At 35.7% G+C, this 24249-nt stretch overlaps 1 protein-coding gene across 1 annotated transcript in view; it reads left to right on the plus strand.

Moving 5' to 3' along the window:
- LOC143236731 (UPF0729 protein C18orf32 homolog) overlaps window positions 1-16020 on the plus strand; it is a 29914-nt gene extending 13894 nt beyond the window's left edge. Inside the window, exons 2-3 of the mRNA XM_076475186.1 lie at window positions 2591-2822; window positions 13132-16020. Coding sequence (XP_076331301.1) covers window positions 2628-2822; window positions 13132-13194 — 258 coding nt within the window. The 5' untranslated portion in view covers window positions 2591-2627 and the 3' untranslated portion in view covers window positions 13195-16020. The remainder of the gene's footprint in view (window positions 1-2590; window positions 2823-13131) is intronic.
- The last annotated feature ends 8229 nt before the right edge of the window (window positions 16021-24249 follow it).

A 24249-nucleotide genomic window follows, 5' to 3' on the forward strand; every position in this document is an offset into this window, starting at 1 on the left:
TCGCTGTTTGCAACTGTCTTATGTATGCTTCCAAGCTTCGCTCTTTACCACAGCATCCTACTTGGGGTTGTGTTTTCCATCTTCAGTGGGCCACACTTTTCAATAATAAAATTTGTTATTGTTCCTTTTAGTCTTCATTTTTGGGCCCAATCAGAAAAATTGGACATATTTTTGAAAAACATAGCAGTATCAACAGTTCAGCCTCTTCCACCATGCCTAATTACTATCTCCAACTGTGACCTATCTTTGAGTCATCTGAGGAAGGTCGGTACTCCAGATTGGAAATATCGTTCTTTATTTGCTCAACATCTTTTAAATGATCTATCCATTCTCATATATACAGATGGTTCAAAATCAGGTGACTTTGTAGGTTCTGCCATGGTTTGTTACAGTTTGGTTGTAGCACACAGAATCCCCTCTACAGTTTCTGTGTTCACTGCCAAATTGTATGCCATTTCTCTTGCCCTGAATTATATTTAAACTATGCAATATACGAATTGTATGATCTATACTGATTCACTCAGCTGTCTATTGGCCCTGACATCATACCATGCTAGTTACTATTTTATTATTATCAATATCCAAAACAAACTGGCCCAACTCTCTCTATTATCTATCTCTGTCCAGTTTTTTGGATACCAGGTCATGTTGGTATTCATGGGAATGAGCTAACTGACAGATGGGCAAAGTTCATCTGCTCTGGCTTTATCACCACTGTACCTGATCCATACATGGACTATGGTCCAGTTATCAAACCTCGACTATACATCAGTTGGCAGTTGACCTGGATTGAGCAACAAAATAATGACCTTTTTCAATTCAAGCCCTATTTAGCTCTTTGGCCATCTTGTTTCTGTAAAGATTGAAGGGAGGAAGTTGTTTTGGCTAGGCTATACATTGGTCACAGTTTCTTAACTTACCACTTCCTTTTATCTGGTACTGATGCACCAATGTGTGGTCTGTGTGGCACTCAGGTCACAATTACACATATTGTATTATCATGCTGTCATTACAACCAAGAATGACGATGCCATTTTAAACATATTTTTAAGGTAGGTTTGCCATTGTCGTAGGTGATACTGGCTGTTTCACTCATGTTTTTACATTTTTAAGAGCCATTGAGTTTTTTAACTTAAGGTTTTTATTGGAATATATTCACTGTTTAAGCATGATTTCTTTTACACATTTTAGTTTTATTTTGACCTGAACCCAGGACTGGAAAGGCCAAATTTAGGTGACTGACAGCAAGTTTGAACTTAATGCTTCAGTCTTCCTGGCAGGTCTTAATTTTACATATTTTATGTATTTTTACCATCATTTCCATATACCATTATAGTATATAATGGCATATACAAGTACATCTTGTTTGGCACAGATAGCCTAGTAGCTTTGTGCCAATAAACATGAAATACCTACCTACCTATATTTATACCTACCCTAGAGAAAAATTAAACACTTAAATCCACACCTTTTTAATATTTATTTTATCATCACTGCCAATGGCAACTTGTTCCATAAGCCAATCAGCTGGTTAGAAAAGTTAAATTCTTAACTGGAGTCTAGCCTATCTTTTTATCAAATCTTAAACAGGTGACATTTCTTTCTGTTGGCTTTAGGTTAAAGAAGTTGGAAATCTGCATCCTTTTGACCACTTGGATAATTGTGCAGTGTTCAAGAAGATAGTCTCATTATCCTTGTTCTTTTTCTAGAGAAAATAAGAGCTTTTAACCTATCCCATTTACAGTAATCTTTTTCCTAGTAAATCAGCTGTGAAACTTTTCTATTTAATATATATCGTTTTTTAGATAAGGAAACCAAAACTGTCCAAAAGGAGCTCAAACTAGTTATACTACATACAGAGAATTGTATATAAATATATTTTTTTTCAAATTATAATCAATGTGTGTATAAACTATTGACAATGCATTGCCATAATAGATTGAAATCAAATCCCAGGGATTTAACTTTGTGCTTGAATCACAATTTCTTCCTATTTTTATTCATTATAACTAGAGTTATCTACATTGTCATTGGTTTTGTAATATAAGCATGTTTATTATGAGCTTTTGAGCATTTTATGTATTACCTATAGAAAATAAAGTGAACATTAATCTTGTGTCTTGCACAAGTGGTTTGGAATTGTAATTTGAACTGTATCACATTATCAATATCCTTTACAAAAGTAGGATTTGAATACATGACTGGGCAGATGTGGTTAAAGTGAAAACCTTAGAACCTAGCTGAGTTCTCTGAAATGTTTTCAGTGTTCTTGATTATTGTAAAACATGGTGATGTTTCAGAGGTGGAAGTAACAAAAGAAATAAAATGTATATACTTTTTGTTTTGTTGAGTAACTGTGACAACTCGTGTTGAATCTAGACCTGGCATATGTTTATCTGTACTTTAAAATACAGTCATCTTTAATTGTGTTGTTGAAATATTTAAAATTTAGAGGAGGAAGTTTTATGTGTAGCTGTTTATGAAAAGATTATCATAGAACATTACTCGTAGCTTTATAGTGAAACAGACTGATTTTTATATAACAAGGTTACAATGTGAACAATGTACTTATTCAAGTATATCTTTTCAGATCTGAAAAGTAGAAAGTATTTTTTGAATTTGAAGAGATGGTGTGTGTGCCATGTATTTTAGCACCAATCTTGTTGTGGGTATGGTATCGCTTTATTCAGCCTATTATAGCCAAATACTGGAACCCTAAAGTAGCTGATGCAACTATTGAATGCACTCCAGAAGGCTGTAAACTTGTACGTAAGCCTAAAGCAGAACTCCAGTGTCCAGTTGCAACTGAAAAAAAAGAGGAGGTTAGTATTGTTTATTTAAATATAAAGTTCAGTATCTGAAAGTGGTAACTATTTTGCTGGACTTGTATTAACAGATAATATAATGCAGTAGGGGTGGCATCATGGTAATGGGGGGGGTTGCCTGCCCAGTTTAGATTGTGCCCCTCCCTTCTTCCTGGTTTTAGCTTCTGAATTGTTGTAAAAATCCTGACAAATGCAAATTAAAAATTTAAATATTATAATAATTTACAGTGACATATAATACTAGTGATTATGGCTGATTAATTTTGGTTACCATTTCCAAAATGTGCCCCCATAAACAAGTGGATATCCTTTCCATAGTACATATGCTGTTACTAAAGTATAGATGTAAGTTTCTTAAAAAAGAAACAAATTAGGACATTGCAAGTGTTTGGTTGGATTTCCCCAAGTTTTAGTTTTTAGTGTCTTGTAGTTATTGAAAGAATTTTAAAACTTTCCTGTTAAGTTTTGTAATATTTTTTATACCAAAAGTTATAATGCATTGTTGATTGTGATAATTTTTTGAATTTCTGTAGTTTTCATGTATTTCATAAGATTCAGATAAGAAAACATCTACTTTTGTTAAAGAGCTTTATTAGAATCTTATTAATAACTAAAAAAGAAGAGTGGAACCCCTTGAGGTGGATTCCTGTACGTGTGGAGGGGACCTCCTAGAGAAGGTTCTGTACATTATTTACCTTCTCTGAGATATAGATATCCACCCACGTGTTTGCTGTGCATGGCAGCCTGTGAAGGGGAGAAGACAATCCAACTTCAACACCATTTTAACCTTGAATTCCTGTAGGTGGACAGCCTTGGGGTGACCCCCCAAGGGTTATTGTTCCACTTGGGCCAGGGTCAATTGATTATTAGTGTTGGATATCCTCAATAGGTGTTGTGGACATACTGTCTGATACTGTTGTTCAGGTCTAGTGCTCATGAAACCCTGGTGTTGCTGCAGTGTCCTTGTTTGGCATCATACTGTGTCCCCTTCTATGGCTCTGTGGTGGGTGGGGTCAGGGGGCACTGAAATATAGCATCTTTATTATAGATACCCCTACTTATGAAAAAATGAATAAAATGAAAACAAGCACACATGGACAACTCTGTTGTACAGTCACCATAAGAGTCAGATTCTGTAGCTTGATTTCTAATTATCCACTCTTTATCCAAGATATCCTTAGAGCTGATGTCCTCCTTTTTTATTCAAAATGATTAGAGAGGCTTGCTGGCTCCCCTAATTAGTAAAGAAGTGTGCTCTGAAGACATTTTGGTGAAGACATCTTCACCTGCAACATACCCAACTCCTTTTGAAATTGAAGGCCATTGGGGATATACCCATTGAGGTTACTCCTCATACAACTTTGAATTCTTTCAGAGGAGTTATAGCTGAGAGTGATTTAAAGAACATTCCCGAGTCTGAGATCCTCACTGGTTTCTTCAGCTAAGGAGTTTCTGTGGTATGCTGAATCTCCACTTGTGAAGACAGAATTATGGTGCCTATTAATGTTGTGATATTAAAGTTCAAATCACCACATCCTCCTGCCACAGTCAAAGCAGGTTATCTGAACTGTAAGGTATGGCTGTACATTCTCAGCCTTCTTAGATGTTTCCAGTATCAATGGTTTGGTCACTCAAAAACATCATGTTGTGGCTCTTTAACATGGGCTTGTTGTTGTGGCAGAGACCATGATGCATATGAGTGCAAACTAGAACCACAATGTGTTAACTGTAGTGGTCCACACCCCTCTTACTCTATTTCTTGCCATATGTAGGTGTAAGAGAAAGAGGTCCAATGCTTGAAGACTATAAATAATATCTCCTACCCAGAGGCTTGGAAATTATTTTCTCCAATTCCATCTCGGATATATGCTGCTGTACTCCATTCCTTTGCCACAATGGGAGTGCAGACAGACCTCTACATATCTCTAACAGAGTCATTTGCTGAACATCTGAAGAAACTCTTGCTCTTCATAATTAAGAGTTGATGAACATATGTCCACTTCCATCTCTGTCCCTGCCACTCCTTCCTGTAACTGCTTCGTTCCACTTCCTTTGGCTTTGGGTTCAGGTGTTTCCATGAGTCCATCCTCTTTTACAGCCCTGAGAAGTAAAATGACCATTCATTCATACTCTCAGTCACTAAAATCTTTGTCCACAGACAAAAACCTGGTTACTCAACCATGGGCAGGATCCATAGAGGTTGATAGAACTTTGTCTAATAAAGAAAAAGAACATGGTTGAAAAGAAAAGGGGTACATGCCATGTTCTCCTCCACATAAATAAAACAGGCCACTCTGATCCAGTGGAACTGTCAGGGTTTTCATTCAAATATAAATGACATTGAGGATTTGATTGATTCTTACCATCCCTTTTGTCTCCTTACAGGAAATGTTTCTGAAACTGCTGTTGCAGTCACCCTTTGGCAGTTTTCTTTGTACAGAAATGACAGGTTATGTGATTGGACAAGTGCATGATGGGGTGGTTCTGCTAGTTGATCAGCATGTGCCCACCCTGTCTTTGCCACTTAATACACCCTTGGAGGCTTGAGCCATCCATTCTTCCTTGGGTTGTACCATCACTATTTGTTCTCTCTACCTGGCTCCTGAAGAGCTCTGTGATCAGTTAGTCTTTGATGCCCTCATTGAGCAGTTAGCATATTTCTGTTTACTCCTGTGGGATTTTAATGGACATAATCCCTCTGGGGTGATGCTGATATTGATGGTATGTGTCACTCCTTAGAGCATATACTCTTGGATCATAACCTGTCTCTCTTCAATACTGGTTCTTATACTTATTTTCATGCATCTAGTCAGTCTTTTACTGCTATTGATCTTTCTGTCTGCTTCCCTTCACTTTTTTCTTACTTTTTTGAAGGGCTGACAATAACTCACAGGGCAGTGATCATTTTCCTATCATTTTGAGATAGACTGGCTGTAGTTGAAGCCACCTGACCTGTGTGCCTGGATGGAAGTTGGACTGGACCAATTTGCCCTCTTTCACTGCTCTCTAAGAATTTAATCCTGTTATTGTCTGTAAACCACTGATAGATGAATGTATCGCAGCAATGACTGACTGTATTGTCCAGGCAGCTGCTCAGTGTGTTCCTGAAACCTCAAGTGTGTTTCCCACAGCATTTTCATCCTTTGTGGATCCTGCCTGCCACATGGTATATTCCACACTTTTAAATCACATTGCATTTCAGTGGGCCTGTACGCATGCTCAATGAGTCAGTCATCAAAACCAGAAGGAATCTTGGATTAAATACACCTCTAACATGTCTTCCACCAGCAGTTCCAAAGTCACATAAGACCAAATTTGAAAGGTTAGTGGATAGTATACATTTTCTTCCCTTTCATTCTTGCTCTCTGATGACCAGGAAGTTGCTGATGCATGGAGAATTGCCAGTACTCTCAGCAAAAGCTTTTCTTGTGCATCTAGCACTTCTGCTTCATCCTCCACTTCCTTAGCCATCAAGACACAGCCAGAGTGATCATCTCTTTCTTTTGGGCTGATCATCTCTATGACTGTAATTTCCCTTTTACCTTGATGGAACCCAAGCTTGCTTTTTATCAGTCTGGCAGAACATCAGTATGACCTGATAATGTTTATTACAAGATGCTGCATCATCTCTCTTCTGCCTCTCCCCTCGGTGTGGATTTCTGTATGTGGTGAGGGGACCTCCCAGGGAAGGTTTTGTTCTTTCAGTTTACCTTCTCTGGGATCTAAACATCAACCCATGTGTTGACATGCATGGTGACCCGTGAAGGGGAGGAGAGGATCCTGGCAGTTGAGGGGTCCAACACTAACACACCACTTTGGCCTTAGGGTGGCCCTCTTGGGTCAGTCAGCTGGTTCATTTGGGCTAGGGTCAACCAAGTACCAGTGTTGGATGTTCTCAGCAGGTGTTGTGGAAATTGTATCTGATGCTAGTGTTTGAGTAGTGCTCACGAAACCTTGGCGTTGCTGCAGTGTCCTTGTTTGGCACTGTAGTGCATCCCCTCATAGGGGTCCATGGTGGGTGGGGGTCATTGGGCACCAAAATATTCCATTTTTTATTATGAATACTTTTATTAAAAATCTTAATAAAATAGGAAAAAACAATCCATAGGTAAATGGCCGTGTCTTGAAGATTTTGAGCAGCAATCTTCAACATCTGTAATACCTGTTGCACTTTATTTTCTCATACTGCATTCTCTTTCAAACAAACCTTTAGGGTAGATACCTCCCTTTTTTCATTAAGGAGGGACTAGAGGGACTTGCTGGCTCTCCAAAGTCAGTAAAGAAGTTTTGCTCTGGTGACATATTGGTGGAAACATCCACATCTCAACACAGTGAACTCCTCTTGCATTCAAGGGCAATTGGAAATATATCTTTTGAGGTTACACCTCATGCTACTTTGATTTCATTATGAGGAGTTATTGTTGAGAGGGATTTGAAGAACATCCCAGAGTCAGAGATTCTTGCTGGTTTCTCCACCCAAGGAGTTTCTGCAGTACGGTGTATCTCCACTTGCAAAGATGGAATTATGATGCCAAACAATGCCCTCATTCTGACAGTTACATCACCACATCCACCTGCCACCATCAAAGCAGGTTATCTTAATTGCAGGGTATGGCCATACATTTCAAACCCTCTCGGGTGTTTCCAGTATCAGGGTTTGGTAACTTGAAGACGTCGTGGTTCCTTGACGTGTGCTTGTTGAGGTGGCAAGGACCACGATGCCTATGAGTGTGAAACAGGCCCTCATTGTGTCAATTGCAATGGCTCTCACCCATTCTACTTTTGTTCTTGTTCTAAATGGTTGGAAGAAAAAAGGTGCAGCATTTCAAAACTATTCAAAACATTACTTACAATGGGGCTCAAAAGTTGCTGTCCACCACTTCATCTTGGATGTATGGTGCTGCACTTCATTTCACTACTATGGGGGAGTGAAAATGGACATCTCTCTGCCTTCAAAAGAATCATTCTCAAATCAAATGAAAAGTCTTTTGACCTCCATGATTAAAAAAGATTTGAAAGGTCAGTGGGCAGTATAATTGTCCCCCTCTCGATCTTGCTCTCTGGTGGCCAGGAAGTAGCTGATACTCTGAGTATCACTGATACTTTTGGTGAAAGCTTTTGCAGGGTATCTAGCACTTCTACTTATTTCTCCATCTTATTAGCCATCAAGAATTGGACACTTCCCCAGCCCAAAGTTTGTACACAGTCTCATGAACCTTCTTTGCACCTCCACTGTTTGTAACTGTCTTTATTATATGCTTCAAAACTTCGTTTCTTACCAAAGCATCCCACTTGGGGTTATATTTTCCTTCCTCAGTGGGTCATACTTTTTCAGAACAGACTATCTGCTCTTTGTCCTTTTGGCCTTCGTATCCAGGTGCAGTTGGATGAATTGGGTCTGTTTTTGAATAACATTGCTTTATCCACTGGTCAGCCCATCCCATCATCTGAGAAAAGCAGACACTCCCAATTGAAATACTGTCTGTTATTTGTTGAACATCTTTCAAACCATTTTCCCATTCCTATTTATATAGATGGTTTGAAATCAGGTGACTGTGTGGGCTCTTCCATGGTTTGTTGTGGTTCATGGTTGTGTTCAGAATCCCCTCTACAGCTTCTGTAAACTGTACTATACGCTAAACTATATGCCATTTCTCTTGCCCTGGATCATGTAGAAGCTAAGCAGTACTCAAACTGCACTATTTATACTGACTTGCTTAGTTCTTTACTGGCCCTGGAATCCCTTCATGTTAATTCACACCCTGTTCTCACTGATATTTAAAACTAACTGGTCTATTTCTCTTTAACATCAACTTCTATCCAGTTTTTCTGGATACCGGGCCACATTGGTATTTGCGAGAATGAGCTCGCTGACACTACAAAGAAATCTATTTGCTCTGGCAATATCACTGCTGTGCCTGTTCCATACATGACTATGGTCGTGTATTTGAGGCTTGGCTCCATGCCATCTGCAGTGAGCAACGTGAAAACAGCTTTTCCAAATAAAACCCTATATTGGACTTTGGCTGTCTTGCTTCCATTAGGGTTGGAAAAAGGAAATTGTTGTAACTAGACTACATATTGGTCACAGTTTTTTAACTCATTTTCTTTTATCTGGGACTGATGTACCAATGTATTGTCTGTTTACCACTCAAGTCACAATAAGCCACATTTTACTTCTTGCAGTCATTATGACTATCAACGACGGCACCATTTTAAACATGTTCTGTCCCAAGGTTTATCCATAACGTTAGACTGTTATTGGTGATGGTGAAACTGCCAATTTTAGAAATGTTTTTAGATTTTTAAAGGCCATTAATCTTTTTAATGCTATTTAAGTTTTTTAATTTATACATCAGACTTTCTTAATGTGATTCCCTTTTAAGAATCAAAGTACATCTAGTTTGATTTGAAATTAGAAAATGACCGTAACATCAAGTAACTGAAAACCAGCACTGGAAAGATCAACTTCAGGTGACTAACACTACTGTTTGAACTACCCATCCTGGCGAGTTATAATTAAATTTTTACTCCAAGTCTTTTAAAACTTTTATTACTTTACTTTCCAAAAATGGCCACAACATCAAATAACTCAGAATCAGGACTGGAAAGGCCAACTTCAGGTGACTAACGGTGGTTTTTGAACTTATCTGTTAGTCTTCCTGGTGGGTTATGACAATTTCGGTTATGCGGCTGTTAGTCCTTTACAGCTTGTATTACTGTGGTTTTTCTCTTACTGCTGTAGACTAGAAGTAAAATTGATTTTAATGATATTTGTTTTTTTAATTGAAAAATTAAACTTTGTTTTGTTTTACTATGACTCCTTTTTACAAACTTTAATTTTAACATTTTACCAGATGTTTGGTGCAGATAGCCCAGTAGCTTTGTGCCATAAAACACCAAACCAACCAACCAACTCTTTTGCCTCTCTTACTAGTATTCTGTTTGTATTTAATCTGGCAGCAGAATGTTTCTCCTGATGCTTGGTGCCATGCTATTGTACATCCTTTTACTAAGCCTGGGAAGAATCCCAAGATTCCTTCAAACTACTGTTCAGTTGTTTTGATGAGCTATTTCTGTAAGATCTCAGAAAGGATGGTTAATGCTCATTTTGTCTGGTCCCTTGAATCAAACAACATCCTCCCTCTCACTCAGTGGGTACCGATGACAGAGCTCCACCATGGACCACCTGATTCAACTTGAAGTGTCAATCAGGGAAGTCTTTCTCAAGTGATATCTTGTTTCTGTAGTTTTTGACCTTGAGAAAGCTTACGATACATCTCGGAGGTATGGCATCTTGCTACAAAGTGCTTGCATGCACTTCTGCTACTAACAAGGTATTCATCCAGATCCTGAGCTCAGTCTCAGAAAAGTAATGCTTTCCATGGTCCCTGAGGCAAAGTTCTTGGGGCTTATCTTTGACCATAAGCTGACCTTTATTCCACACATAGCTAAGTTTTAAGTGTACAAGGGCAATGAAGCTTGTCCGTGTCCTCTCTTTGGGAGCGGATCAATGTTCTTTGCTAAAAATCTGTTGTGCCCTAATTCGATCAAAACTAGACTAATGGATCTGGTCTGTGACTCTGCCATAACCTTATACTTGAAGATATTGGATCCTTTCTACCATCAGGGGCTTTAGCTCTGCACAGGTGTCTTCTGCACTTCTCCAGTCCAAAGTTTATATATTGAGTGTCATGAACTTCCTTTATACTTTCCCTATTTGCAACTGTTTTTATTGTACACTTCAGAACTTTGATCCTTACCACAGCATCCTACCTGGGTTGGGTTTTTCTTTCTCAGTGGGGCATGCCTATTCAGAATAGATAGTTTGCCATTGTTCTTTTTGGCCTTTGTATCCAGGTGCAGTTGGATGAATTGGATCTGTTCTTGGATGACATAGCTGTATCTGTTGATCAGCCAATGCTGCCATGGCTAATTACCATCCCCAAATATGACCTTTTTTTAAGTCATCTGAAAAAGGTGGATACTCCCAATTGGAAGTATTGATTTCTATTTGCTGAACGTCTTTCAAACCATCCTTCCATTTCCATTTATACTGATGGTTCAAAATCAGGTGACTCTGTAAGCTCTGCCATGGTTTTTTGTAATTCAGTTGTTACACATAGAATCCCCTCTGCAGTTTATGTATTCATAGCCAAAATGTATGCCATTTCTTTTGCCCTGGATTATATAGAAGCTATGCATTATATGAACTGTACTACTTATACTGTCTCACTTAGCTCTTTATTGGTCCTGGAATCCCTACACATTAGACCTTGCTCTTTTTTTGTTGATATTCAAAACTGACTGGTCCATTTCTCTTTGGCATCTACTTCTATCCAGTTTTTCTGGATACCAGTCCATGCTGGTATTTGCGTGAACAAGCTCACTGACATGAGCCAAGGTTTTGCTGTTATGCTTTCATTATGATTGAGAGTGATGGCACCATTTTAAACATATTTTAGCATGGTTTGGACAGTGTCATTGGTAATGGTGGCACTGTCCACCTCAGTTGTGTTTTTAAGTTTTTAAGGGCCACTGGTCTTTTTAACTCTAAGATTTTAATTTGAAAATTGTACTGTTTCATGTTAGCATAATTCCTTTTTACATATTTTAAGGGGTCTACTTTTTACCATTTTACTGATTGTTTGGTGCAAATAGGCAGTTGCTTTGTGCTAATAAACACTAAACCAATCAATGAAAGAGTGGAAGTAATGCATATTTTACAGTATTTGAACACAGTCACATTTTGAAACATATTGATTTTACATTTATTCTGTTAGCTCTTTGGTATATAAAGAAATTTAGTTACCTAGAAAAACTGTTAGGCATCAGTCTCTGAATAATCATGCCTCACAAATAAAATACATTTAAATATAATTTATTGCTTTTGTTTATGACAAAAGAGATTTTGTTCCAGTTGTGTCTTTAATGAAAAGATAGAAATGAATGTAAACAAGATCAGCAAATTGCTACAGCATTATCAACTCATTTTCTGAATTTCAAATTCCTAGTTAAGTCATGCCAATAACGTAACTTAAACTTCCTCTTGCCAAACAATAGAAATATCTAAATTTAAAAAAATGTATTTAGTAAAGAGTGCAAATAGTTCATACAGACAATCATAACAACAAAAAATGCAAGAAGTTTTGTATTCTCCTATTCACTTGTATGTTTTTATGTAAAATGTTTGGATCTGTGATGTCCAGTGTTTCAACTGCCTAAAAATTATTGCATTTTCAAAAGTGTTAGAAAAACACAGGCCTGTAGGAATTATTCTTAATTTAAATTATATTAACTGTAGCATAGAAATTGCCTGAGTGTGCAGTTGTATTAGAAAGATCTATAGAAGTTTTAGTACATTATATTAAAGTGATATTGAAGCCTCGTCTTTTTGTTACAGTCCTTGTACGGTCATGCTGTATCTGATGGCCATGCATTTTGACAATAACTTTAAGTGCAGCTTACATTGGAAAAAGGCTCTTTTGTAATGCTGTTATATCTGAAACATACCATTCTTCCATGTATGCTTTCCAAAAATATTCAATCTTATGTATGAGGACAGTTCTTGGGTGTATTTCCACAGTCCAGTTGCACAGACTGTGATGTTGAGACTGTGGATAGGACTAATTCAGTTGCTTTTCTGTCAAACTGTATCACCTAAAATTGTGTGTTGTCTACTTAATTTATTAATGTCAAACTGAAAGTGATTAGTGATAACTATGTGACTGATCATTTTTAATGAAATATAAGGGGTAAATTAATTCAAGAGGTCATCTGACTACCAGTAGCAAAGATAACTAACTACAACTAGCAGCTATCTTTCCCATGGAAAAATTAAAGGTGCTGTTGTAGGTAGCTAGAGAAAAACAAACTTAGGGACCAATGTGTTAGGGAAACAACATGGATAACAAATTTTGAAACATTCCTTTATTAATACAAAAAGATAGAAGACACAAGTCGTGCTTTTATACCACACTTCAAAAGAAATAATTCATTGAATGTTTGCTACTTTCAACCTTGTAAATGATGGACATAGATTGAGAAGTTAGTAGACTACAAGATTGACTGAGATGAAATAGCTTCTATTATAGATTCTATAAGTTCTTGTCACTTAGCAAGAAAACCAATTTAAAATTATTAATAGACAGGAAAAAAACTTTGATTACCATACATTACCATAATGCTGGTTTTTAATGACTGGCTGTGTGCCCAGTGTTACTCAGTTCTTCAGAGAGATTCGGATATTATGAGTACATATTTTTGTATAACTATGTTCATATTTATTTATTTTTCTAAATAATAGGTCAAAGAGAATGGGCTGTTGAGTAATGGAGAAGTAACAGCACAAGAAAAGAAAGATTTATGATTGCTGGAAGATGGCTTATTAAAAAAATGTGAATGTTATATATATATAATATATATTATGAATATATATGCATTTCGATAAAGAATTACAATAATGAATATATTTAATCTCATCCTTAACTGTGTTTCACAAAATACAGCTGGTTTTGTTTTTAGTGCTTTAAAACAAGTAGTATGTATCTGGGAAGAATGTTAAAATAATGTTTATGTGAAATAGAATTGTGTTGTATTGCTCAGCATGTGTTGATGTAACATTTCATGTATAAGAAAAAATATGAATTATAAAACCATCAGTTTTCTTTTGTTTTGACTTCTAGTATATTGAAATTTCTCATGTAACCCAATACCTTCCTCATAACTGAACAAGCTTACCCATTCAGCTGTGGAGACATTATATTGTGAATGGCATTCTCACTATTTATTGGTAAAAGAGTAGCATAAGGGTTGTCAGTGGTTGGTATTGATTAGCTGCCTTCCCTCTAGCCTGTTTCTGCTAAATTAGGAATGGCTAGTGCAGATAATCATTGTATAGCTGTGTGCAAAAATTCAAAAACAAACACGTGATAATGAAAGTAATTTTGCAAAACCTGAATTTTTTCCACATTCAAAAACAAGTGATAGTTTTTTGAAGTTGTGTAAATTGGAAAGTATTTGACAATGTTTAATCAACATAGAATCTGTCACTCCTGCCAACAGAATAGTCAGTAGGTCCTTTCATTTAATAACTGTTAGTGTTTAAGAGGCTTTACAGAATAATAAAATCTCAGTGGGCTTTCCAAAAAGAAATCTTTGTTGGTATGTTTGATTGTTCAGCTTTCACTGCTAGAGGATAAATAATTCAGTATATTAAATAAACATGAGTACAGATTGAAATGTGTAGCTTTGCAGGAAATTGAAAAAAAATCCAAACCAAATATTTTAAAACTATTTCATTTCATAAATTTTGTTGAGTTTTTTGTGACTTTTTAGTTTGAATTTTTTAATAATGATGTTATACTTAAGAATATCTATAACAAAAGTCAAATGGATTGTGGATAAAAATGGTGTATGTTTTCAAAATATGTACAAATTGCTGTCTGTGAGGGATTATTTGCTATGAGTGAATGGTTTCTTGTGTAGAAGGATTTGGTAATGGTTATTAAACTTTGTTAGAAACGGCAAAACTGTGTACTTATAATAATTCCACCAAACATTACATAGAGATGAAATTTAGCCTGCTAATTACCATAAATTCTTCTAACATTATTGAAGGCAACTTAAACATATTGTTGAATCTATTCTGGTAGTTTATTGAAACTTAAGATTTTTGACACAAGTGTCTTAAAAACTTCTTAAATGAATGAATACCATTTTAAGTTATTGAATATTAATTTTCAAGGGTATATTTTAACACATGCTTTTCATTATTTTTTCTGTGATATTGTTTAGAAGTTTAATTGTGTTCATAAAAAAATAATAAATTTGTTTATGGATGCCACAGTGATTTTTGTAGTAGTCAACTGATAGAGATATGACAAAGAAATGCAAAGGTATCAACATAATAAGTTTCAGCATTTTTTAACTCTTTCAAAATTTTGCACTGTAAATTTGATTAGTTCATTTCATTTTCAAGAACATTTTCATGCCCAACAAACTGAGAATTCGATGGGTTATCTTCATTTATATCTCAAAACAAATCTCTTGAGTTATAAACACTGTCTGTCTGTATAATTCCAGGTTGTTTTTTGTTTCTTTTTCATTCTGCTGGTACAGCAGTAAGTCTACAGATTTACAATGCTAAAATCAGTGGTTTGATTCCCCTTGATGAACTCAGCAGATAGCCTGATGTGGCTTTTCTATAAGAAAATGCACAAACACTGTTTAAGTTTATAAGAGTGACTGCTCTGATGGATTTATAGTTTCTGGAATCCTTAAATACCTGGATTAGGTCAGCAAATAGGGCAAATAAGGGCAACAATATTGCAAACATTTTAGTGAAAAAAAATTGATTAAGCATTCTTCTTTCCACTTAGAAGTGTAGAAAAAGTTCTCAGTTAAGGATTTATACCTAATATGTTATAGCTTGAATAAAATTTTGTAGGAGTCTTAGTAAGACTCATTAAAGAGTTAAACATTATGTTCTGCATGTTAAATGATGAAGATCAAGAGAATTGATAAAACATAATGTTGTGGAATAACTTATTTCATCTTTGGTGAAATCAGAATCATTTTTATAAAAATTATTATTGCAGAAAACTGCCCATACAAATTCAAAGGTGTCTTTAACAAATGCTGTATTGATGTCACATTTTGTTTTGACAATCAAGGCATGTTTTCAAGGTCTTTTCTTATCTTAATTCCCAACACACCATTGTCAAATTCACGTCAAACTCAAAGAAAATGATTCTTTACCGAACATTTTTACCAGATGTCAGGGTTACCAAACAAGCTGAACACTTTTATACCTCTGTTTATCACAAAACCTTTGCTGACTTCTACACAAATTTAAATAGTTTTATCCCTAACTTCTTCAAACATAATCTGGTCATATTGTTAAACAGAATTTTTCATGTTTGTTTCAATTATTTGGTTTTGCATAAAGAAATTATCCTTCTACACAAATATGTTGAATAATGGCTGTACAGCTATTTCTCTAATCAAGATTACATGCAGTTTATTTTATTATACATACATTAACATTGATTTATTCATTTATTTACCAATTTTTTAGCAACTAAGTAAGCTGATAATTATGGTATAATTTTAGTAAAACAAATTTCGATGAAGATGGAGTAAGTTATTCTGAAACATTTGAAACTTGTAAATAAAATGTTTTATATATCATCAACTGTCTTTATCTTCATGATTACGTCTGCAGTTTTTCATTAATAAATAATGCACAGAATTGTGTAATTTATGAAGGATTGACATTAATTGAAAATTAGAAATTAGTTTCAGAGAAACTACCACATATTCAAAAAGTGCATTCAGATTTTATGACATTGAATGGAAAACTAAATATGAAACTGGTAAATATAAATAGCTAATATCTCTTAACATTGATTCTTGCATGGAATATCCTAAGTGAAACCTTGTTTTATACATTTATTTTATATATCTTTACAATAAAGCTCGTTTATCTTGTACATGGACATCAGCATATTTTGTCTCTTCTAAATCTCGTGGACTGCGAGTCCACTTATATTATCAATGGTTTTAAAACTGTTAATTAATCAATCATTACAACTACCACCAAATGTTCTATAAACTTTGTTCTAAATGGTCTTATGCTTATTGATCATGAAACTGTTTACAGAATGTTGTTGGTTATAAACTGGTGCACTTATGTTAATTGATATTAGTTCTGTTGATTTTATTTTCACTTTTAGGCAAACGTAGAATAAGGGAAATGATGTAACTTAAACATCTAGTGTGCTTTCGTGGAGCTTGAATTAACTTACAAAAATCATTACTACTAAGAAATAATCTTTAGAAAGTTTTATAAAAATTATAATAGGAACATTTTAAATTTTTGTAAGCTTATTTGTGTAAATTGAGATAAATTTTATAAAATGTAAACTTTTTACTCCTAAGTAAATTTTCACGTTGTGTATTTTGATTACTTAGGTGAGAAGGCCAGGCATGGCCAGGTGGGTTAAGACGTGCAACTCGTAATCTGAGAGTCGCGGGTTCAAATCCCCGTCGCATCAAATGTACTCGACCTTTCAGTCGTAGGAGCGTTATAATGTAACGATCAATCCCACTATTCGTTGGCAAAAGGGTAGCCCAAGGGTTGGCGGTGGGTGGTGATGACTAGCTGTCTTCCTTCTAGTCTTGCACTGTTAAATTAGGGACGGCTAGCGCAGATAGCCCTCGTGTAGCTTTTCGCGAAATTCAAAACAAACCAAAGGTTTTGTATAAGCTTTAAAAAAATCGATATGTATATACTTAAAGTATATATTGTGCAATGGTCAGTGTGGATTTGTAGGAAAATGTATGTAGTGACAAAATAATGGCACTTATGCACTTTCTATTAGCCATTTTCAACACTCATCTCTTATTAATGTCTTTCTCGTGGTTAATTAGACGATATATATATATATATATATTTGTAAGGACGTGACACCATCCATTAGTGTAGTTAACGTTAACTTACGCGAAAGATAATAAATGCGCAGTAACAGCAATAACAGGGAATCGATTCCCCGTTTTAATTTGGATGATTTGCAAGGAGGTGATCAGTAGTGAGTTTTCACTGCCTTTATGTTCAATCACAGCATGATTTTCAACGAAATATTGTTCTTATTTTCTTTTGTAACGTCTCGGTTTTAAGTGAATGAAAATTTTTTTCGATAAAAAGAAGAAAGGTTAGATCAATGGTAAATTTTAACATACGTCAAAGTTTAGTGTTTAGTATTACAACTGAAAATAATGTAATTTTACTCGTTTAACGTTCTCTACAGAATGTGAATGTGTATCACCTGCTAACAAATAATGGCACATAGGCGGCGGAGCCGGATGGCACTGGGTGCCCATGACCCCAATTTTGATGTAGCAATGAAGTGCCCTTTTGAGTGGGGGAATAGATGTTTGTGTATAACTATCATTGGAAGTCGCCGTTCATGTTTTAATGCAACAGCTTGGTTAAAATGGTAAATAAGGTGCCACAGTCGTCGATGTTTACCCCCATATTCAAATATTTTCTGACGCCCATTCATGTCCACGTAAGTATATATAGTGTATGACGGTAGTTCGCAACTAACTGAAGCAGAATATCTTTATAAAGTGGGACCAGCAACACTGTAATAAGTAATTGGATAAACGGTCCGAGTCTGACAGCCGTTTCAAGTTTTACTATAGGAAACCAAAACTAGAGAATAAATTATTTGTGATGTCACAACTAGCAGGGATACTTTAGTTGAACTGTTATCACCACTAACATTCTCGTGTGTCTTTTTACTCTCACAAATTTTGTTTCTGTTATGAATGTCCATCATCATGGGCGTCGCAAGGGATGTTTGTTTATCGTGTATCAAATGCAGCTCAGAAAGTAAGTTTGTTGGGGATCGGAGTTCATTTTGGAGATTTACGAAAATTGCAGAACGTTGCGTTATGATTTTATATTCCTAATCTCTTTCTTATATTTTGTACTCGTTACGTCTTATGAAATCGGAAAAAAAAAAGAAAAAAATGAAATCAGCTGGAGAAACCTCTTATTTCTTGTCTTAAAACAGACCAAAATAACATTGATAAGAGAACAAACAATTCAAATGCTCAATATATCCAAAGAGGAACGTCATCAGTAGAGGCACATTGTGCAGTTTATGAAAAGTTTGTTTGCAAATTCATACATTCGAGACAAAACATGATTTGAATCACTTACGGCTTGGAACAACTTGAGAGAAGGTCTAGCTGTTACTTTTATTTAGATTACTGAGGATAGCTTTTCAGGATTTTATCTCGTGTATGATACTTATTTTGTCTGAATGTTTGATTACAAAGACGGAATTGCGTAAATTTAAAATCATACAGTTAAGGGGTCACTAAGGATTCTTGGTTGGCTTCTTTGTTTATAGCAAATTACAAAAGTTTCGAAAGAGAAAGGTAATTAATAGATTTCAGAAAAAATTCTGAGGTAAATGTTTAAACTGTAGACTTACGTTTCTTTGACATTTTACTGGTTGTGTAACAGTAAGCAAAATGAGCCAAGCGTTTGAACCAGCCGCCGCCTTCTTATTTTGTTAGAACAAATGGGGAAAATACTTGGAATCAAAAAATTTTTGAGGGACTCGATTCTGCATTTTAAGGCAAGGAATAATCCTTTCTGGCTTTACTCAGGTTTTATATTGTTTAACTTATGATTGGGAAAATGGGCCTAATATCATCATGAGGAATAAGGTAATCTCGAGGGCACACATTCTTTTCGGGGTTATGCAAGTCTTGTACATTTCTTTCATTCTATGTTGTAAAACCTCTGAAAAATATTTTAGGTAGTTTCTTTATTCATGGAAATGGAATGACAGGTTTTTGACATATTTTCGTATGCTAGTTACTTCTTAAATATTTGAGTAGTCATGACAGTGTATCGCTCCAGTTGACATTCCCGACATGCCTTTTGGAATATCCTGTTACTTTTCCGTTCTTCCTTTTTCTCCCCACCTCCAAAATGGTGTTTCATAAACATATCCGTGAATGATGCACTTACCTTTATGACTTATATTACTTCTGACAAGTTACTTTCGACGCGTTGTAGCCTGTCCTAGCTCATTTTCGTCAGTGCAATCTTTTCCATGTTCGTTCCAATAAAAAGTCGAAGTCACCAGCATTTTTCGTCGTTGTTACTATAGTGTGAATGGACTGTAGATTTTTATTCTGTCTTGCTATTCTTACTTGTTTAACGTTGCTTTTGCAGATCCACTTTCTTTGTGCCGTAAAGTAGGATGTGGCACTTTTTTAGTTGTTGTTTTCATTTGTCCGATTTCTACTTAAAAAATGAAAGAATGGAAAATATATTTATGTGTTTTGGGTTGTATATTTTTATATTTTTTTGATCAAATTACAATTAATAATAATTCAAATACTGCTGTTGAAGAGTCTTTTTTTTTTTACTTCTTTCCTTCCTATTTAACTTCGAAAATCTGCAAAGTAGATATGTATCCTGGCCCGGCATGGCCAAGTGTGTTAAGACGTTCGACTCGTAAGACGTTCGTTTCAACCGTGGGGGCGTTATAATGTGATAGTCATTCCCATTATTCGTTGGTAAAAGAGTAGTCCAAGAGTTGGCGGTGGATGGTGATGACTAGATGCCTTCCTTCTAGTCTTACACTGCTAAATTATGGATGGTTAGTACAGGTAGCCCTCGAGTAGCTTTGCGCGAAAATTCTAAACAAAAAAAAAAAGATATGTACCCATGTACAATTATTTCGTCAATTTCATAAATACGGGTTTCTTCTTTCCCCTGGGAGTATTTGTTATGAGAATAACATAAAAACTTGAAATGAGCAGACCCATTAATGAAACAATCTCAATAATCTCCAAGGGAACTGTTGAAAGATATATGAAAAATTAATTATAGATACAAATTTTATTGTATTAGTGTGCAGTAAAAAATCGAAAAGCGTTAAATATATTTTGTTACGACTCCTTATAGTATAATTCGTAAATAAAAACACGTCTGCTGTTTTGTACTTTTATAGATGTATATTATAACATAAAAAAAACACCAACATCAAATATTAGCTTATATACAATAATTTAGAAAAGTGTACAATACAAAAAACAACAACAAACAAACAAAAAATAACCACTCCTTTTTGGTAGATTCACTTAGCAACGGTCTCTCTAACTCACTACAAACCTAGTATGTTGAAATTCACGGTTGATGTGCAGTTACTAAAGTTTTGTGTTCTAATGTAAGTTGTACCAGAACTTGTTGATATTTTTGAAAACGGTTTCAACAGTTTTTAAAAAGCACAAGGCTTAAAGAAATTAGAAAAAAATATGAATAAATCTTAAACTAGTTAATTCTTTAGAGTCGTAAACAAAAAAATAATAATAGCTTATAACAAACAAATACGATTGATATCTATATTCAAAAATTATTTTGAGTTTAATACAGAAAATCTCTGTATTAGATACTCAAACTAAATTAAACATAGCGGAAAGGTCCAACATAGCCAAGTGTGTTAAGACGTTCGACTCGTAATCCGAGAGTCGCAGGTTCGAATCCCAGTGGCACTCAACATGCTCGCTCTTTCAGCCGTGGGGACATTATAATGTTACGGTCAATCCCACTATTCTTTAGTAAAAGAGTAGCCCAAGAGTTGGCGGTGTGGTGGTGATATAACTACCTTCCTTCCCTCTAGTCTTATACTGCTAAATTAAGGAGGGCTAGTACAGGTAGGCCTCGAGCAGCTTTGCGCGAAACTTAAAACAAACGTGACGGAAACGTGAAAGGTGTTATACAGAAACCCTAAAAACCCAGTGCTCTTGCCAAAAAATTATAAGTTGCGTCACTGATCAGACGATACACTTGTTTGCCCATGCTGAATAGAGCGGCAAGTGTACAACACTAAAATCAGTCGTTCGATTTCTCCTCGGTGGGCTCAACAGATAGCCCGATGTGGTTTTGCCAGAGGAAAACACACACCTGCAGCACCTAACAAGTAAGTTTTTATAAAATTACGGCATCGTAACAATTCTAAATAAAATTTCTGTCTCTAATCGATACGAAACACTTGTACTTTAAAATTGTTTAATAGATGGCAGGACCATCTCAATGAAAATTGTAATGTTTTAAGTTTTCTCCCAAAGATACTCGTGTACTATCGCCGCTAGTCGTGCATAATTTTGAAGTGATAGTCCAGACAGGAAGCAGGTATTCAACACCACCCACCATCGATTACTGGGCTACTCTTTAACCAAAGACTGAAGGAACTGATAGCAAATCAAATTATGACCCTACCACGTACGAAAGGGCCAACATAATCGGCGACGGGTTTCCATCCTGCAACTCATAGATTCCCAGTTGCGTGACTTAACCACTAAGCCACGCCACACCGGAAACTTTACTTCTGCCATGTTATTCCTGTTATAGGTTATCAAGTGCGAAGCTACACAATTGTATATCTGCACTTCGCCTTTCGCACTGATTGATCCAATAATTGTAGCTGAGCCATCGGGGATTATTTGATGAAAAAAGTAATAATTGCTATTCTTTCTTCAAGAACACATATCCCAATTTTCCAATATGACCAACACCTTTTTCTGATTCATTAAATTAAACTAAAGGGATTTTTCATTATATATATATATATATTTCTTTTTGCAATTTATGGAACTATTATTCAAACATTTTGACAGTTGATTAGAAAAACAAAATATATATTACTGAAATTTAATTGTCTAAATAGTGAATAAATTGTATGAAATTCAGTATTTGGGATTGCTGCTTCCTTTAATATATGACAATAAACTGCACCAAAATACAGTCAAACATTGATAACTTAAATCGTGGCAGGCTATCGTCCAACCAATCAGCATGTGCCACACCGGTATAATGCTTATAAAAGTATAGGCAGACATACTGTTTTTCCTGAAGCGGTATCGTGAATGTATTTATGTTAGAAGTACTAGGTGACAAATGTGTACAAATTAGTTTTGACTGGATCTAAGAGATTGAAACGAAGGATTTTATTTCATTAGGAGCTATATGAAGCTCTGAAAGGGGTACTTGAAACTAGTACTCTTGACAATAGAAGTAGCTGAGATTAAAAAACAAAAAAAAATCCCAACAACAACAGTGTATTTAAAAGCGATATTAAGTAACTCAGGGTATACTTATTAAGGGATACACAATAATCCATTTGAGATCTTCCTGGTGACATGGCTGTATAAATGTGAACATTAACAGATCAGTAAGATACACATTAGCATGATACTGCTTCAAAGGACGTGTAGCTGTTTTGAAACTACTGCTTAGGAGTGATATTTACCAAACCAAATGGCTGAAATAGATATCAGACTTAAACAATGATATTACCAAAGCTAAGGGACAATGCTGTTTATGGGTAACTTCGAATTCAAATTGTGTGACAACAATCGACAAAGTTTTGTTCGATTACTGAAAGGAGAACGCTATTACAGTCAACACACAATATTTACAGTGAAACTTGTTGGAGGACTATTACAAGTGTGGGTTATATCTCAACCAACAGTATTGAAGATCACGACAAAATAGATAGAGTCAGACCACAGAGAGATATAAGCAGTGTCTTATCCATTTCACAAAAGAATTATCTGCAGGACAGGGGTTTATCTTCCAGCAAGACAGTGATCCCAAGTGTGCAGTGAATGATAACTAGACACACAACAGTCTGTTAGAGATCTTTCCAGTATCATATGGCTATAAGTACAGATGTAAATGTTACAAGAACAGTAAGATACATATTAGCATAAAGCAGCATTAATGGACGTGTAGCTGTTACAAACAGTCTTACCCATGGCCCCATTTCCCCAGAAACAATATTTGTGGTACAGGTATTAATCTGTAAGTAAGACAGTGATTCCAATTATGCAGTTAACATGGTGAAGTGATACTTGAACCATAGGGACCACACAATATTTTATAATCACACAATGATTATAAAATAAAGATGCATTGCTCTGTTGAAACCTAGTGCTTACTGCTAGTACATTGTATAACTTATTTACGCTTTCTCGGTAATTCTTTGTAATCATGTATTCCACTGATGATTTTGTTTTGTTTTGATGTTTAGCAAGAGCTACACAGCGTATTGTCAATGTTGTGCATAAAGGGTTATCGAAACCCTTAATTAGAAACTTAAATAGCATTAAAAAGCGAATCACCCTTAATAAATTAAAAACATTTGTAAGGTGGACAGTATTATCACCACCAATGATACTGTCCAGCATCAGGGGTAAACCTGTGGACGAAACATGTCTAAAATGGTGCTGTCGCCCAGAGTCGTAACAACGGCACGGCAGTAAAATGTAGACTGTTGTGACTTGAGTGTCACACAGATCACACATTGGTGCATCAGTCCCAGATAAAAGTAAAAGATGAGCTAAAGAGCTGTGACCAGATCAATGCGTGGTCTAGTTAGGACAACTTCCTCCTTCCGATCCTTATGGAAACAAGACAGCCAAAGTCCAATAAAAGGTTTTATCTGGGAAAGCTTCATATCACTTTGCTCACTTCAACTCGACTGCCAACTGGGGCGGAGCCGAGTCTTGAATACAGGACCATAGTTAATGTATGGAACAGACGTGGTAGTGATAGCGCCAGGGCAGACAGACTTAGATGCGGTGTCAGCGAGTTAGTTCCTACAAATATCAATGTGGCCTGGTATCCAGCAAAACGAGATAGAAGTAGATGTTAAAGAGAAATGGGCCAGTCGGTTTTGAATGTCGGTGAGAACAGGTCAAGAACTAACGTGAAGCTAAGCGAGTCGGTATAAATAGTAAAAGTCGGGAAATGGCAGTAGTTGCATACAGAATCTCCTCTAACGTTTCTGTGTTCAGTGCCCAACCATAAGAAACCATTGCAGAGCCCACA

This window comes from Tachypleus tridentatus, chromosome 13 (assembly GCF_004210375.1).
Source record: "Tachypleus tridentatus isolate NWPU-2018 chromosome 13, ASM421037v1, whole genome shotgun sequence".
Classification (NCBI taxonomy): domain Eukaryota; kingdom Metazoa; phylum Arthropoda; class Merostomata; order Xiphosura; family Limulidae; genus Tachypleus; species Tachypleus tridentatus.